The following is a 16,678-nucleotide window of genomic DNA, read 5'->3' on the forward strand; positions in this document are numbered from 1 at the left end:
TATACGTACAATTTTACTTTGGTTGTTTATTGAATATGTTGTTGGCAATATTGCTCAAGAAAAAAAATAAAATGAGATTTGTTACGCATTTTTGTATGCCAAAGAAAATATGCTATTTATGAAATTTAGCAATCTTGATTTTTATGCTCTCTCATTTGGAAGAAGGAACAACTCTGTAATCTGAACGGCCCAAGGAGGAATGGCCCGATCTTTCTACTGTACAATCCGTACAATCATCCATCCTTCGTATACTACTTTGTGTCACGTGACCTCCAAGCTGAGGAAACATGGCGGCAAAAGCGGGCGCTTCGAAACAAACGTCGAAAGATCGAGTAGACGACGAACATGTTGAAGTGTTGGACGACAACGCCGAAGTAGTCGCCAATGAGATGATCACGCGGACGACGACGTTTAAAGTAGTAAGGCCTACTCGTTCTTCCAGCTTGGTTTGTTTACCCTTTCGAATGACTTGCAAAGGTTGTTTGTGTGGGCCATTGCGACTTCCAAATTATAGGACGAATACCTATGCCATGTTCTTCAGATTGATAGTAAATAAAACTTTCGTCGCTGACAGCGGTTGGTGCTAGTGAAATACTGTCGAGGCGCTTGTGTCGTTTACGATTTGCGGTAGATTAGCTGCCCTGCAAATATCCGCTGTAAACAAGAACGCTTGCCCACGGGTCGACTTTTGCGTCTATATTAAAACGCGGAAGGCCATTTCCATCTCGCCCCGGTACGTTGTTTATCGATCTCAACGCTTTGAGGTTTCTACAAAATTAATTCGCTGGCGCGTCTGGTAATATCTTATCGAAAGGAAGCTGCAGTTGCCGTTTCGTTTTGCAACACTAGTTCCTTCCTGAGATGTCAGTGTAACACTTCGTGTAAATCCAGAACACAAGAAAGCCAGTTCAGTCAACCACGCATCCGTGGCGACGTTCTGCAGATGTTCTAGTATGTTTCATTTTCTTTTTGGGATATGAGGAACCCAAAGAACACCTCGGCAATCTCACGTTTTTGACCTTCCTGCTCAAACAGCAAAGCGAATGAGATCAGGCTCATATTATGAATTTCACTTAACGGTGGCCAAATTTGGCCACTCTTAAGCACAAAAACTTAAAAGATCCGTGCTTCCTTTTCCATTCATTTTCTTTGCCTTTGGGCACTTATGAAGAGAGCTAATCAATTGCACTGCATTAATGTTTCACTGCCATTCAGTTAACTACTCTCCATTTTATAGTTAGCAGGCGATGCTAGAAAGGCTGTGGAGATTTCTTGTCCAAACTCGCAATCCCGACCAAAAAAGGGTCAACACAAATGAAAGAATTATACAGGTGTATGTCATGTAATGCTATGTCACATTAAGTTTCTTACTTATATGACGTACGAGGTCTGTTAGAAAAGTTTCCGACCTTTGGCCGAAGAAAAAGAACTGGCATAACTGGAGCGTTGGAAACCTAATCACCCTCCTTGGGACTCCACACACTTCTCCCAGTGGTGCTGCCATTGTTGGAAGCATTCCGAGAAGGTCTCTTTCGGAATGGAGCTTAGCTCAGCTGTTGTTGCAGCCATAATGTCCTCTCTTGTCTAAAATCGCGCTCCTTTCAATGGCCTCTTGATTTTGGGAAACAGCCAGAAGTCGCAGGGGGCCATATCAGGAGAGTAAGGAGCCTGTTGAACTACAGGAGTCTGGTTTTTTGCCAAAGTCTGAATCAAGTGCGAGGAATGTGCAGCAGCATTGTCGTGATGGATGCGCCAATTTCCTGTTGACCACAACTCTGGTCTATTGCACCACAGCATCACGTAGGTGACGGAGGACATCCCTGTAGTACTCTTCGGTGATTGTTTGACCCTGTGGTGCGTACTCGGGGGTGTACCACACTGCGGGAGTCAAAGAAAGCAGTCAGCATCACTTTGACGTTGCTGCGCACTTGGCGGGCCTTCTTTGGTCTTGGTGACGTGGAATGCTTCCACTGTGACGACTGGGATTTGGTTTCCGGGTCGTACTTGTACACCCAAGACTCGTCAGTGATTATGGTGTTCATGAAGTCGGGGTCACTGTGGAATCCAGCATGTCCTGTGAGACTTCAACACGAAGTTTCTTTTGCTCCGCCGTGAGCAGCTTCGCACGAATTTCGCCGCAACTCTCTTCATGGTCCAATCTTCGGTCATAATGGAAGGTGCAGAAGTGCTGATGCCCACCTCTTCCGCAATTTCTCGGATAGTCACACGACGATCCCACATCACGACAGCGTTCACTTCGGCAATGACCTGGTCATTTTGGCATGTTGATGGCCGACCGGAGCGTGGCTCGCTCTCCACTGATGTGCGGCCATCTTTAAACCAGTTGTACCACTCCTGTGTGCTGCTTAGCACATAGCACCGTCACCGAAAGCCGTCTGAATCTTCCGAATGATTTCCACTTGGCTGTTGCCCAGTTTCTGGCAAAATTTGATGCAGTAGCGCTGCTCCACTAGCTCCGCCATTTTCCTTGCAGTAAAAAGAACCGATGAGAGCACTGCGCACTACCTCACTCAAATGCTGCGTCCCAGCGACTGATGCTATCGCCAGGTGGGAAAAAATTCGCGCATGCGCGCGAAGGTTCAAGGTTGGCTGATGCAAGCGCGCTTGTTTCATATCCATCAGGTGTTCGCAAAAAAAATAAGGTCGGATACTTTTCCAACAGACCTCGTATTTATTTCACGGAAGGCATCTCGGATGTGATCCCATTTACCACTGAGCAAACGGAGTGACACATTTCTGCAACAAGCAGCTAGAGTGCTCGCGACCGCAACATAGCATGTCGCATACTGGAAGCACAAAAGTGCTTGAATAATATGTAACTTTGCATAGGCTTACGTCCATAAGTTGTAATTGTGGTAAAGCCGAAGCCAGGGGGATTAAGTGTATTTTCAGTACTGAACACGCGGAACTTACTGCTCCATATTCATGTAAATAACTTCTCCATGATGATGAACATTGGATATATCAAACATCGGGCCATGCTATTAGGCGAGGAGCCACCCCAACCGACACTTTATGATGCGCTTTTGCAGTGGATGCGCTGTGCCGGTACTGTATGAGCATTGAAGGAAGCAAACAGGAGCAGGTCTGCGCAATCTCTCACATTGAGAATGCCATTCTTATTGATGCTGAGGAACACTTCAAGGCACCAGCAAAAATTGCTGCCCACTATGCGTACTGTTGTTTTCAATATATGGATTCCTTCCTTGCTTCTCTTCTGCACAAGAGATAACAAATCCGTAAGTTACAAATGCATAACCAAAGTTCACTTAAGTTTGTTATAGGTGAGTTTGGGTATATTGAATTGCCTTATATGTCGGAACTATTTATGGCACACAAAACAGTTTGTTATCACTGGGTTTGACTGTAGATGAAGTAATTGTTCCATAAAAAGCGTTATAGACCAATGAGAGCTGCACTGTCGAGCATGCTGAGTGAGGCTTCTGTGACTGCACTACTTGCCAGGACCAGGAACAAGGCTATTGGGCCCGACTATCTTTATAAAACTTTTACTATATGTGTCAATAAAGCTGTCTTAAACTTCTACTTGCGTAGCTTACACAACATTGCTTGCTAAGTATGAAACAAAGTATAGTGCCAAGCAGACTGTATAGAGTTATATGACATTACTGAAAGCTGGTACGGTAATTACAACATGCTGGCTGTGCTGCCCGTTTCGTGTTTTTGCCTCCTTTCTGAATTACTAAGACCTGCATTTATAGTAAAACTATCCTAACAAAAACTGCAAGAGCTGCTAATCTATCAAGCTAGGCTGACTAAAAGGTTCTCTTCATCTCTCTCTTAAAGGAATTCAAGAGCACAAAGGAAGAAATTATAATGTTAATTATACCCTACTATTCACCAAACACCTCTCCTTGCAAGATTTTTTCAGCGGTACTTCTCAGAACAAGTTAAAGTAGCATTGTCCTTTGATGGCCTCTGCGACCTCCACCGTGTTTCATTTATGGCTGGAGTCGCTCAACAGTTCTTTGTACTTGCTGATCAGTGTGCATGTTGGTCTAGTGTAGGGATTGCTGAGCACACCACGCCCATCCTCCCGAAAGCGGAGAGTATAACTCTACAGAGTAATCAGGGAGAGAAGGCAAAGAAAGACATGGGGTCCTCAAATTCCAAGAGAATTGACAGTAAAGGACCACCTTATCTCACATTGAAGGTGGAGAAATGCAGAGTGGAGGAATGGATAGTCACTGTGGCAGTGGAGGCCTAGCTGCACGCTCACGACCGAAATGAGGGAATGACGCTCATAGCTGGAGCTACCGTATGAGCTGTTTAGAGAAACAAAAAAGGTGAGCAGGGAAAGATATTCTGAAGACTTTAGTATGATGATGATGACCACTAATGGTATCCCCTTTGATTTGGGGACGGTGACGCTTGGTCACCTAGCCTGTGTGACCTAATTAGGTTATATTATATCTATTTGAATCCAGCAGTGTGCCTATCTCTGCTTTATTTTGTAAAGTCATCTGTGCCTATGACAACTCACTTAGCTTCCGGTTGAGCAACACCCCTCTGCGTCACACTTAGGTTCACATGGAGTAGAAGAGCATCTCCTCTGACATTGTCGGCACATGCACTGTTCCACCAACTGACCTCGGAGACTGTGGCCAGCAATGATATTGTTTTCCCATGATTATAAGTCATCAGTGCTGGAAACAAGAAAAACAGTAATTTTGGGGGAATGTAATATTTCACTGTATGCAAGCTTGATGTTTGCTCTCAGTGGCTCTTTAGAACAGACCTAATTTCTCGCTATTTATGAATCTAATGCAGAAGACCATCCAAGAGCTGATGAAGCTGAACTTTGAAGACGAGAAGACAAGGAGTGAGTAGCATACAGATTTTGCCTAAATATGAAACTATTTGCTGCTGCTTTAGCTAATTTTGCTTCAATCTTGTCGATAGGTTCACTGTCTGTGACTCAGGAGTTGCGGAGAACTTGCCCTTATTCTGTGGAAAAGCATATATATTCTCACAATGCCGGAACAGCAGAAATGAGGAATACAGGACAGATCACTTTAACTAAAGACGAGATTGAATGATCAGGCGTGGACCTCGTGTTTTCTATCTGCCTGTGAACTTCGTCGTCATTTACATTCCGCAGATTGAATGTGGCAATATATAGACCTACACCACGGCGCTACGTCACGAAAATGCGGCGGTGCTGTCGTCGGAATTTAGTTTCGCATGGTAGGCACTCTGCCGCCGAGCCGCCGCCCGTGTCACGCCTACCACAGCAACCTCTGGGTTTCGCGGGTGGTTGTGCAGTTCCATGTGTGAGGTCTCTATTCTGTGATCTTACAACGAAGGAAATGCAGTATGTCGGCGTGCTGAGTTGCGTTGAAATATGCAAGAAGCTTAAGTTTTCATAGGTTTCCTGTTGATGAAAACCTTCGCAATTAAGCAATGGGCTGCCGCGGTAAAAAGCAAAAGTTGGATTCTCATACCAGATCATCCATTGCGCGCAAAACATTTCGTAACCATTAAGCTTCTCTTTTATTTTGAGTGGCGTGCATGATCCAAACTATCATCTTAAGATCATTATTAGAGCGTCATTACAATTTCTTGCTGCACTGTGGGACAGCTAGATTAGGATTAGCCTGGAATGTAGGTCGAGTGAGCAGATGCCCCACAAAGCACGTCAGATTCAAATTTATTTTCATCTCAAGGAATTGTACCACTTGCACTGTAGATATCCTATCACACGTTCACATGCGCAGGCAGCTCAGTCACAGATGCTTTAGTTTCAGTGTGGATGTCATAAACGCGCCTAAACGCGGTAATTAAATTTCGAGCGCGAAATAAAATGTACAGGGCTTCGCTACTGTTGCCACTCACGGCGACGTAGAAATCGGCTACAACTTATTTTTAACATGAAATAGCTCTTAAAAGAAAAAATATTTCGAATTTGCGTGTGTTTCGTAAAGCAGCGCCCAGTACTAAACCACTGGCGCAATCAGGAGCAACGATCCGACGGCATTTTGTATCGCGGACAGAAACCCAAGCACCGGCCGTCTCAGCGAGGTAGCACGGCTGGCTTGCAAGTATACTACGTTTCGTTTGCTAATGGCACCAAAGACACCATTTGCTATTTGCACGAATTCATTTAAGCCCACGTTAATCGTGTTGTCAAATATAAGCGCACTATGATGAGAGGCAGGCCAGATCGCAAGCTCTGTCGGCCGTCACTGTGCGGTCAGCGAGCTAGGCCTACCGTCTCATTCGGCCGTATTCCTATGGGGGCGAAATGCAAGATGTTTCCCTGGGTGCACATTAAAGAACCTCACGTAGTCAAAAATAATCCGGCGCCCCCACTACCGTGTGCTTCATAATAAAATCAGAAAAACCCTCCACCCCACCCCATTCAATCAATCAATCAATCTTTATTAATGCAACAATAAGGGATTACAATTCAACTGAATATGCAGAAGGAGGTCCCATGGTTACAAACCGCAGGCGGGACCTCCTATGTTAATAGTTTAGAAAACTAACAAAGTGAATATATAGTAACCAACAATTTCGAAATGTAACTCTCAACAAAGACAACGTGGAATATTTCAGTGATTACGTAGAAAAACGTAATGAAAAACAGAGTAAAGAGAGTTAAGGGAAAGCATCAGTTATACATTGAATAAAAACATTTTTAGCTTTCGCTTAAATACATGAATAGGCATTACTTCTTTGAGTACAGATGGGAGTGAGTCCCACAATGAAATGAATGAGAAAACAATGCTCATTTTTCCATAATTAGTACGTATTCTGGGGTGCAGAAGGTTATTATGGATTGCAAATCTTGTTCTGTTTGTATTAGATAACATGACGGTAGGGAAAATATCGATTATGAGCATGCAATGAAAAACCTTAAAAAACAAAACACACGTACTGCAAATATATAGTTCGGAGATAGGTAGTATGTTAAGCGGGACGAAAATAGGATCTGATGGCGTCAGTCGAGTAGCGGAGGTAATAAGTCGCACGGCTTGCTTATGCAGTACCTTCAGAGGCCAGATGTGAACTGAATATGAACTACCCCATGATGTAATACAGTAAGTTAGATGACTGTGTATGAATGCATAATATAGCGCTTTGAGAGTGCTTATGCTAAAGCACTTTCTTGATTTTAATAATGCCCTAATGCCATATGAAATCTTTTTACAAGTGAAATTGATATGTTGGTGAAATTTCAGATGAGTGTCAACTATAACTCCTAAAAATGATGTGTGATAACTTAACGGAATGGCGACAAGTTGACATAGAGGCAGGGAATTGATAGCTGTTTTTTGTTGGGAGTATGGAAAAAAAACGCCATCCTCGCGTGCAAGTGGGGGCAGCGAACGTGGGCGGAGCCTACGCGTCGTCGCCATAGGGCCTAAAATATATCGATGGTGCTGACCGCTTTTTACAAACATGGTGTAGGTCTATAGGGCAGATGGGACACTGCATCATGGGAATGTGCAAATTTTTTAAAGTGTACCAGATTCTTACCTGTCACCTATCACTAGTGTCGTAGCATGCTCTCCTTTGACAGCACATCGGTAATCATAAGGCATCGTGATCACCACTTGCCTGAAATAGCTTATGCATACTGGCTGTCCTGACTAAACGTCAGCAATAAATTAAAAAATAACAGAACGCTTTATGCAAATGGCTCCTACTGTATGTAGATGGGCATTATTCATGCCAGCCATGAGTACAATTTTTTTTATTTGTGCAGAAATAATTGTTTAAGTGGGTTTACTTAGCTAACTGTTATTCAAATTGCTTAATGGATGTGGTGTCAGTGCAGAAGTCCTTGAAGGTTCTTGAGAAGTGACTGATAAAAGCATTTAGAGCAACCTAACTTTTCTCTGGTTCTTTTTTTTTATATGGAAAAAAAAAGAAAATCCAACACATGTCATTGTGTCCACACACCAAAAAAAAGCAGCATTATGAAATGTAAATACTGCGGGAGTTTTGGCAGCCCCAGTCGGGGCCTTCTTGAGCTTTGAGATAGAAAACCAGATCAATCGGCATTTCGACCTCAGTAGTCCATCGCAGCAATGAATGGTAGTATCACTCACGGTCCCTTTTATGCTGCACGTCATTGCTGTTCACGCTAATCACAAGCGAGCTCTTGCATTTTGTTTTACTGTTGCTTCTCATTCCATCCTCGCAGTAAGTGCCGATGCAGTCAAGCTGCTTGCAGAGTTCTTCCGGGTGTTTACAATGGGTGAGTCTTGCTCCCTTCACCGTATCCTTATAGCGGTAACCAGCTATGGGCTCTTTCATCTCTCAATGTGCTCACATGTCGATCCATTGCCAACACTACAAAACTAGCCACCTTCATGACCTTTGTAGTTACATAAGATATCTGCATGCAGGATGTTGATAAATGTTTCAATAATGCTTAAACATCTTTAAAGAAGCACCAGGAGTTGCATTAAATAATTCAAAGGCGTCAACTCTTTCAGTACCGCTAGAAACATGCTCATTTTCGGTGCTTTTATCTTTGAACATTTTATTTCAAGACGTAGTAGTCGCAATGTATACTGCGATACATAAAATTATAGCCTGATCACTGGTGTCTTGAGTGTATGTAAAGTAGTAATCATTGCTCAGACAATTTTTAAAAATAATTTTCTTTTTGTAGTATCAGTACTGACAGTTAAACAAAATCTAAAATATACGAAATATGCACCTTGGTCCTAGTTCCCAACTTTTGTAAATCAGATCATGCAAAAAAATTATCATGAAGATATGTTAGTGTCATTACTAGCCTCTATGGCTAGTAATGACACCAACAAATCTTCCTACACAGCATGGGCATCACTATGATGCCCATGCTATGCAGGAAAGCAGAAAGCTTCACAATTGTGAGAACAGGTAAGTTCCTATTGTACAGGGAGCATTTCTTTTTACTCATTGCAGCAGGTACCTGGTTTGCTTTTACTGCATTTAGGCTCACAAAGCAATGGTTGTTAGGTCAGGGAAGCATGCAGAAGCGTTCTCATACTTGATCATTTCATTCAGTCAGCTTTTCTGTGCAAGCAAAGTGGCTAGTGCGCATTCAACTGGCGCTGGAACCTCCACATGCCTTGTTCAATTCCTGTACAGTGCTCCACTGTAATGTGGAGTGTTGCACAATATTGTACAGTAATTAATACGGCCACTCGCACAGGTGGTGTTGTAAATGTAAGATTATACAGCTAGTCAAGCTTCGGTTGAAGGTCAGTCTAAAATTGACTGAAAACCCCGCACAATGCGAAGGATTGCTCGTAATAATTTATGCATACGCTGTCGAAGCACTGACAGATAAAAGCAGCCCACGGTGGGGAAAATAAAGTTGCACTTGATGGTAGTAGTCGAAACCTGATTACCAAAATAACACGCACCCATTGTTTGGGACATTGTTAAGACAACCTAGGTGTCGGATCAGAAAATTGACAACCCGAGAGAAGCTTCTGTGTCTTCACTGCTGCTGTCATTTAAAAATCGTGTTGTTGAGTCAATCGAAGCGCAAATTCTGCATCTTTTTGGTGAAGTGTTAGGAGCACTGGAGGCTAGTTGCAAAGGTACTTCCACTCGAAGTTTTGTTTTTCAGACTACCCAGTCTGCCAAAAATTGTCAAATCTGACAGTCATCATTTCAGATGGTGCATGATGTTACTAGAAGAATTCCAAGAGAAATGTTTAATAACGCATAGGAAAACTGCCAATCAAATTGATTGATTTCTATCGGTGCGGTAACAAAACAGCTAAGGGATCTTTATGGCTTTGGCTTGTGATGAGTGATTGCCACTTTTTAGCCTATTACGAGCTTGTCAAGAGAATTCAGTCGCGAAGACCCTGTTAGTGCATGATGCCAAAAATGGAGCTCCTGTGGAGCCGCTACTCTAGCTTCAGCTGTGTTGTGTGTGCTGTGCAGGCCTGTGACCTTTTTGATTTACTTAGATTTTTCGTTATTTTCAGTCATATTTCTCCATTTTAATCATATGATTAAGCGTATAAACTTATAAAGCAATAAAAATGAGCCATTGGGCTACACGTCTTTCGAAATCTTCAGCTTGATTAAAGAAGCACCAATGGGTGGCCTTGTAATGGGACCAAAAGTGATTGCAACAATAGCAAATGTGTCGCTCCACCTTGTAAAACAATGCAATTGTACTGCACTAAGCTGGAAAGGTACACTAGATGTTCCACATGTATGACGATGATGATTTAACTTTATTAAGAGCAGACGAAGTTGTTGGGTCGCCAGGGTTGAGGCCGGTAAGCTGAGTCTGTATTTAAAAAAAAACACTATGGAAAAAATTATGTTGTAAAGGCCCACAAACGCAGAAGCTTTTTACTACCATTACTAAATAGTGAAAGTCATTTTCCCACATGGCATAGTGTGGCTGAAGCTAAACATAACATCACCACAGCAACAAATCATTTGAACAGCAAATACAAACAGTAGCAGTGAGCCATAAAATATCATTGGAAAAGCCTGCTGGCGAGCAGCGATTAACAGTGGCATTGAGGGTCTTCCACAGTGTATCTTCTGAAATTGATTTTATTGTTAACAATACATCCACAGACATGCCGACCTGTTTGTATATGCAGGCACTTTACGGGAGCTATCAAAATTTATAAATGTTGTCGTTTATTTCTACTAACAGTACGCAAATTTTTTTCAGGGCCAATTGCTATAGGGAAGGTCAATTATCACATGAATAACAAAGATAACACAAGAACAATTGGTTGGAGTGACATTCAGAGCTCTTATATTTGCTCAACAAAAATATAGACAGCTATAGATAGTATAAAATGTTTTATAATACTTTTTAGCCACATCTATTAACACATGTGAAGCGCTTGGCATCTCAAATATCTCTTTGCTCTTATTTTCATGCAGAAGCGGTACAAAGGGCCACTGAGCAAGCAAAGGTACGTGCTTCAAGCTTGCATTTTGTGGTACTCTTGGACTGCTATGTTTTCTGTCTGTCCACTGTGGTCAGGTCTTCACGTGGTCTCTCCATTAATTAAAAGCACTAGAATGCCTTTCATTTACATCGACACCAGAGTCTAATTTTAGCAGTGGTCCACTATTTGCTACATCTTTTAACAAAAACTGCTGCAGATATGCACAGGAGATGCTTACTGGGTTTGATCCGTAACTGTTCTGCATGACTGCAAAGCCAGATATACTTTCTCTCCTGGCAGCCTTGCTGCCCTGGCGGGTTTTGAACTATACATCCTTGTCCGGGGTGTGCCATTATTTAATGGTACAGTGGTCTGAACATTTAATAGTCTTATTCGGCCTGTTGTACCCTGAGTATCCTGTCTCGTATTTTGTTCCCCCTGTATTGTGCTTGACTATACCAAGTATTATACCTTATATTACGTTACTGCATTTGTCCTTTAAACGGTTGATCTTATTTTAGTAAGCTGTGGCATAATCCACATTTTCTGCTGTTGTTACTGCGATTACATGCATTGCTTATACACCAGGATTTTATGTGAATTGTGAATTATGTTTACGTGTATTTCAGTGTTAGCCCTTTTCTGCTATGGTCTCTCAGGTCAGCAGTCTTCTTAAATAATGAAAAAGAATGCTTGTGTCATCAGTGAAAGGAGTACTGGCCTACCATTGTTGTCTCATTTTTATTGCTTTATTGAGTAGTGGTCAAACCACTCTGGAGCCTAAGTTGCCTGAGAGCGCAACAAATAATTACGTTACCTTTTAATGTGGCGAGTTCAACACACGCGCCAAGCGCTGGGCGGCTTCACACATGAAACAGGAGTCTCATCACGTCATTGGAACGTGCTGTGGCAGTCTTGTAGTACCGGATGCCACTGACTCATGCACACACACTACGACTGTGCTGCTGAATGCCCAGACAATTCAGCACTCAGCGGGACACGATTGGACAGCGTGTCCCCCTGCTTCTCCAAGAGAAGCGAACTGTTGCAAGGGCCAATTTTGCAGCTTTCGGTGACAGTCTCATTATATGGCCTTCAACCACGACACTGGGTTGGGTGGCACATCCTTTACTTTGTGATGCCACATGACTGCAACTTCTGCTTTCAGTGGCTTGATGAGTCTCGTTCTCCATGTCCGAAGCCATGCTGTGCTTGACAAGCATTTTGAATGGGTTGTGTAAAGAGGGGATGGTGTAGTTAAATATTTCTGGCACTCTCCATAGAATTGAGGCTTCATACAGTAAAAATTGAGTCGACAGCTACCAAAAAAAGTGGCAAACAACATTTTCATGCCAGTACTAATTTTAGATACAAGCGAGAATTAGTTTTCTTCTATGCTTAGTAGTGAAGACTAATCGGCTGCTCTAGGAAACCACTGTGGTGCTGCATGGCCATAGTTTTTCTACTGAACACAATGTCTCAAACTTGATTACCACTTGTGGCTGCTGCATTTATTTGGGGGCAGAGTGTGAAAATGCTCGTTTAACAAGCTGTAGATGCAGATCAATGACTTAGCCAGTTCAAATCAAACTCGAGCCCTCTATTGGCATCTTTCACAGTGCTGGCAATGCTTTGGATTCTTGAACCCTCATCAGTTAAACTAGCAAATCACTAAACCTTCTTCATGGTTTCAGGTTCAGTGTGACACTGTCGTCACAACGGAGCACCTAGAGAAAGTTCTGCCGCAGTTGGTGAGTATCGCGCTTACACACTCTTTACCATAAAATGAAAGGGAATGGCTTGAAGATCATTCCCGAAATTAGCCTCAACATGTTTCCAACGAAGTCTAGATTGCTTTTGTGGAATGGCAAAACTTGTCTAGCTAGTAAATGCTTGTTATTACTACGTCGTAAACCGCCAATAAATTGTAAAATGGAATCTGTCCTGATGTAGAGTACTACATCTTGTATTGTTAGCACCTCATTCCAGAGAAGGAGAGACTATTTTACAAATTACGGCGCAGACGGTCCCTGCTTGAGAGTGCAGGATTCAAGAGAAGCACGAATAACCCGAAGTAAGATCTTGTGCATTCGAACAATTTTGTAAGGCTGTGGACCCATGGGCCAGCGTTAGCATATTTTATGTTCTTGTAAGTGCCACTCCAGCAGACTCTGAACCCATCGACTCGCTATATCCCATTTTGTGTCCTGGAAAGTGAGACTTAGGTTCGGCAACTGTCTGCACTGGCTGCAGGGGTAGTAACACCATCCAAAGCAAACCACCAAAATTACGAAATGCATTAAAAGGGTTCGAATCAGTTGGAAAGTTAGGCTCAGCCATTTCCTAAAACAGGAGTAGATCGGTTTCAAAGGTGTGCTAGCTTGGTTAGCAGGTACACTGCTTGGTGATTGAAACCCGGTACACGAAGGGCATGGCTGCCGGCACTTCTTGCACCACCAGTGGGCGCTGCGGTATATGATGAACATTGTGGTATATACATCGTGGCATATGACCGCAAGAGCCTTTGTGACACATGACTGCATTTGGTTCCCAGTGATCAACCAGCGTTCACCATGGGTGAGAAAAGCACCGGCCAGCACATAGTTGGGTTGTCGTGTTTGATTCGCTGAGCACTGTACATACCTGCCAACTTTTACAATTTTATCATAAGGTGCCCCATTTTTAGAGCTTATTTATGATTGTTGTAATAATACGAGTGCGGTTTCCTTTTTTTCATGCCTCCTGTGTTGGACAAAAAAATTTCAAGAGATTACAAATACAGTCACCAGCCGATTGTTCAGAAGCTGATATATTGGATCTATTCGAAAGTTTGAACTTACACGCACCACTGGCACCCGCTCCAGAGAAGAATTGTATAATAGCAACCAAAATTTCAGCTGCTGTTACGTGAATATTTTGTAAATATTATGAATATTGCCACTTGGTCTATGAGTACATCGTTCTATAGCTACAGGGCAGGGTGCCTGTTCACAGCGTTTCTGCAGAACTAAGTCTGAATTTTACAGCGAAGCTGTTAAAGATAGTTGCGCAACGGTTTTCGTGCAGCAATGAAAGCCGGCATGTGACGGCTTGGTCGTATCAAATGCAAATGCCACGTATCTCAGAGTCCCAAATTTGCTTTGAAACATAATGATTAATGATTATAAAATAAGTTACTTTGCATGTATCTACTTTAAATAGACAACTTATAGGCCCATTTTTTTTTCTAACCAGTAATTCATAATTATTGCTTTTAAGTCGCATTACACTGGCTTTACGTTGGCAGTCAGCTAGGTGTTTGTACGGCTGTGGCTGTGGCAGTTGGCGCTGTAGAACAGCAGCAGCAACTGCTGCTGTGTTTGAGCTAGGCCATGAGCCAGCAAATAGACCTTTAGTAGTACTTCTAAACAGTGTGAAAACAGGCCTAGTACAACTTAGTTATCTTTGATATTTAAGATGTCAGATGTGCATACATCTGTGAAGATAAATTTTTAAATAAACTGGTAGCAGCTTGAGCAAAAAATTAATAGAATTTATCAGGAAAAGTTATTTTTGGCTTAACCCTTTAAGACACTATGTGCACAATTGTGTACGCCAAGAAAGTCAACAGCAATACCATTGAATGACAGTAATGGTGCTTAAAATGTGTCACATACACCTCGAAAATGTTCTGAATGGAATCGAGTTGCAAGTTTGAATAACAGGTTCAAAATGTTTTAGTAAAGCGAGTGGGCAGGAATTGTTTTTCACAGTGTGTTGCATCAGGAATAATTATCAAGTGCACGGATGGGCGCTTTTCAAGCCTGCTAGACATGTCCTCATATGTAACGCTCCTGTAGTGAGTTTTCACATGATCTTGTGTAAACTTGACAAACTAAAAGCTTTCGCACTTGAATCTCGGAGGCCGTAGTTTACCACCATGCGCCTATCTCCTATTAGGAGATAGGGTAGGTGCCGATAGCGTGCGCACTGTCCTATACGTTGGAGGAAAAATTAAAAAAAAAAAAAAAGAAAACGCGGAGCACCGCAAATGCGCGCCGCAGGAGAGCAAGAACAGCGTAGCGTCCAACCGAAACGAAGCGGCGCAGTCCGCATCGCTGTGGTCCTCAGCGGCAATCGTACGCGGCACGTGACTGACAGCAACGCCGAAGCGCGTCGTGCCTAATTGTGCCTTTAAAGCCTTTATTCTTGGGTTTATCGCCGCGCGTAACACCGCGCTGGCGGCTAGCCGCGTGCCTCCGTAAGTGCGTAGTCGCTATCTCTGATCGCGTCGATAACCTCCGCAGTTTCGTCCGCAGCGGTTGCGGCAAACAGTAGTTTCGTTTTCACTCGATGCGCGCGTCGGCTGCGTGCCTTCACAACTGCGTAGTCGCCTCCCATGACAGCGTCGAACTCACTAAAGAATTGAAAATTCTTAATCTTTTCTGCAGCTGTATGCTTTTTACGATTCTGAATATGCAAGAAATGGGGTGAAAGTAAGTTTTCAGTCAACAGAATTCGTTGGCGTCTGAAAGGGTTAGACTTTGATAAACGCAACATCTGGAGTTAAAGAAATTATAGTATTTGTCAGGAAAATTATTTTTTGGCTTAGACTGTGGTATGTTTAAAGTTTCAGGTCATGTTAATACAGCACAGTGAATATGATGGCAAAGAAACGGTTACGTTACTGAATGCTAAGCTAGAATGCAGATCACATTAACTGCTCGGTGACCTGAGCATATGAGCCCCATTGGAACACTGGACAGTGCCATTAAACAGATGAAGAAACACACTGCTTTGTTATATTGCCCAGCTCTGTGCTTGGCGTTTGTTTGCCAAGGTAGATTCTCGGGCAGAACCTTCAATGTGGAGCAGTCCTTGAGTCGGCCATGTTATTCCATATGAACATAACTAGAGGTTTTGTACAAGGCACTCGTTTTTTAGTGCAGAATATGGCTTTCACTTAAAAAAAAGGGTTTCAATTGCTGCATCTCCCTTCAGGTATTGTTTCTTTGGCATAGTACTCTACTATATGTATTTGTCAGTTAAACTATTCTTTAATTAAACAAGAGCCAAGTAAGCTACACTGGATGGCGGATCATAGTTCTTGATTCTCGTCCTAGTGGGGTGTTTTTTTCTTTAATTTAGAAATTTTCATATTAAAGTATGAGGACTGCTTATGTCCTAGCTTGACTAGCTGTGTTCGAGAAAAGCCGATGACCTCCAACTTGTGCTATATGATGCTTTGTTATATTAACTTTAGCCATTAGCTGTTGTAACCACAAGGTTTTGCATTTTCTTTTCGTCTTTTAGGTGTTTGACTTTCCTTGAAGATTGTGCCTAGCCACTTCAACTACCACTTGTGCCAGACAGCCGGTGTTAACAATAAAGCTAAGGTTTACAATGCTGGTGCTGCTGTTAACTTGAATAGAAGTCGTCATTGTCATCATGTATATATTTGTGTTCACAGTCTGAACTACTGAAATAAAATGCATTTATAACTGATTGTCTTGTAGTTCTTTTGTGTAAGATAATTTTAGTGGTGGGAATGTGGCACTAATCGTGACAATATGCCGCATTTCATTAATGTTGCAAATGAGAGAAACTGCCAAGAGTAGCTGCAGTCAACAAAGGTGGCGAGAGGGTATGTGATCATTGTCGGTACACCTCTTGCAATTCATAAGTAAAGGCCTTAGCTTACATTTAGAAATGCACTTCTGTTCATGATTCATATTTAGTTGTCTGTCCCGCTTCAGAGGACTAGTATATGTTGGTTA

General features: G+C 42.5%; 1 protein-coding gene across 2 annotated transcripts; it reads left to right on the forward strand.

Moving 5' to 3' along the window:
* The first annotated feature begins 235 nt into the window (after positions 1-235).
* Positions 236-16,406, forward strand: LOC119453523 (centromere protein X-like). 2 transcript variants are annotated; one of them, XM_037715566.2, is made up of 6 exons: positions 247-419; positions 4,813-4,864; positions 8,195-8,248; positions 10,915-10,946; positions 12,617-12,673; positions 16,215-16,406. In XM_037715566.2, exons 1-6 carry the CDS (start codon positions 288-290, stop codon positions 16,230-16,232), a joined length of 345 nt encoding a protein of 114 aa, XP_037571494.1. In that variant the 5' UTR covers positions 247-287; the 3' UTR covers positions 16,233-16,406. The 2 variants fall into 2 exon arrangements, with proteins under 2 accessions (XP_049524190.1, XP_037571494.1); XM_049668233.1 differs by lacking the exons at positions 10,915-10,946; positions 12,617-12,673; positions 16,215-16,406 and adding an exon at positions 10,697-10,821 and having other exon boundaries at positions 236-419.
* The last annotated feature ends 272 nt before the right edge of the window (positions 16,407-16,678 follow it).

Source organism: Dermacentor silvarum, chromosome 5, assembly GCF_013339745.2.
Source record: "Dermacentor silvarum isolate Dsil-2018 chromosome 5, BIME_Dsil_1.4, whole genome shotgun sequence".
NCBI classification, from domain to species: domain Eukaryota; kingdom Metazoa; phylum Arthropoda; class Arachnida; order Ixodida; family Ixodidae; genus Dermacentor; species Dermacentor silvarum.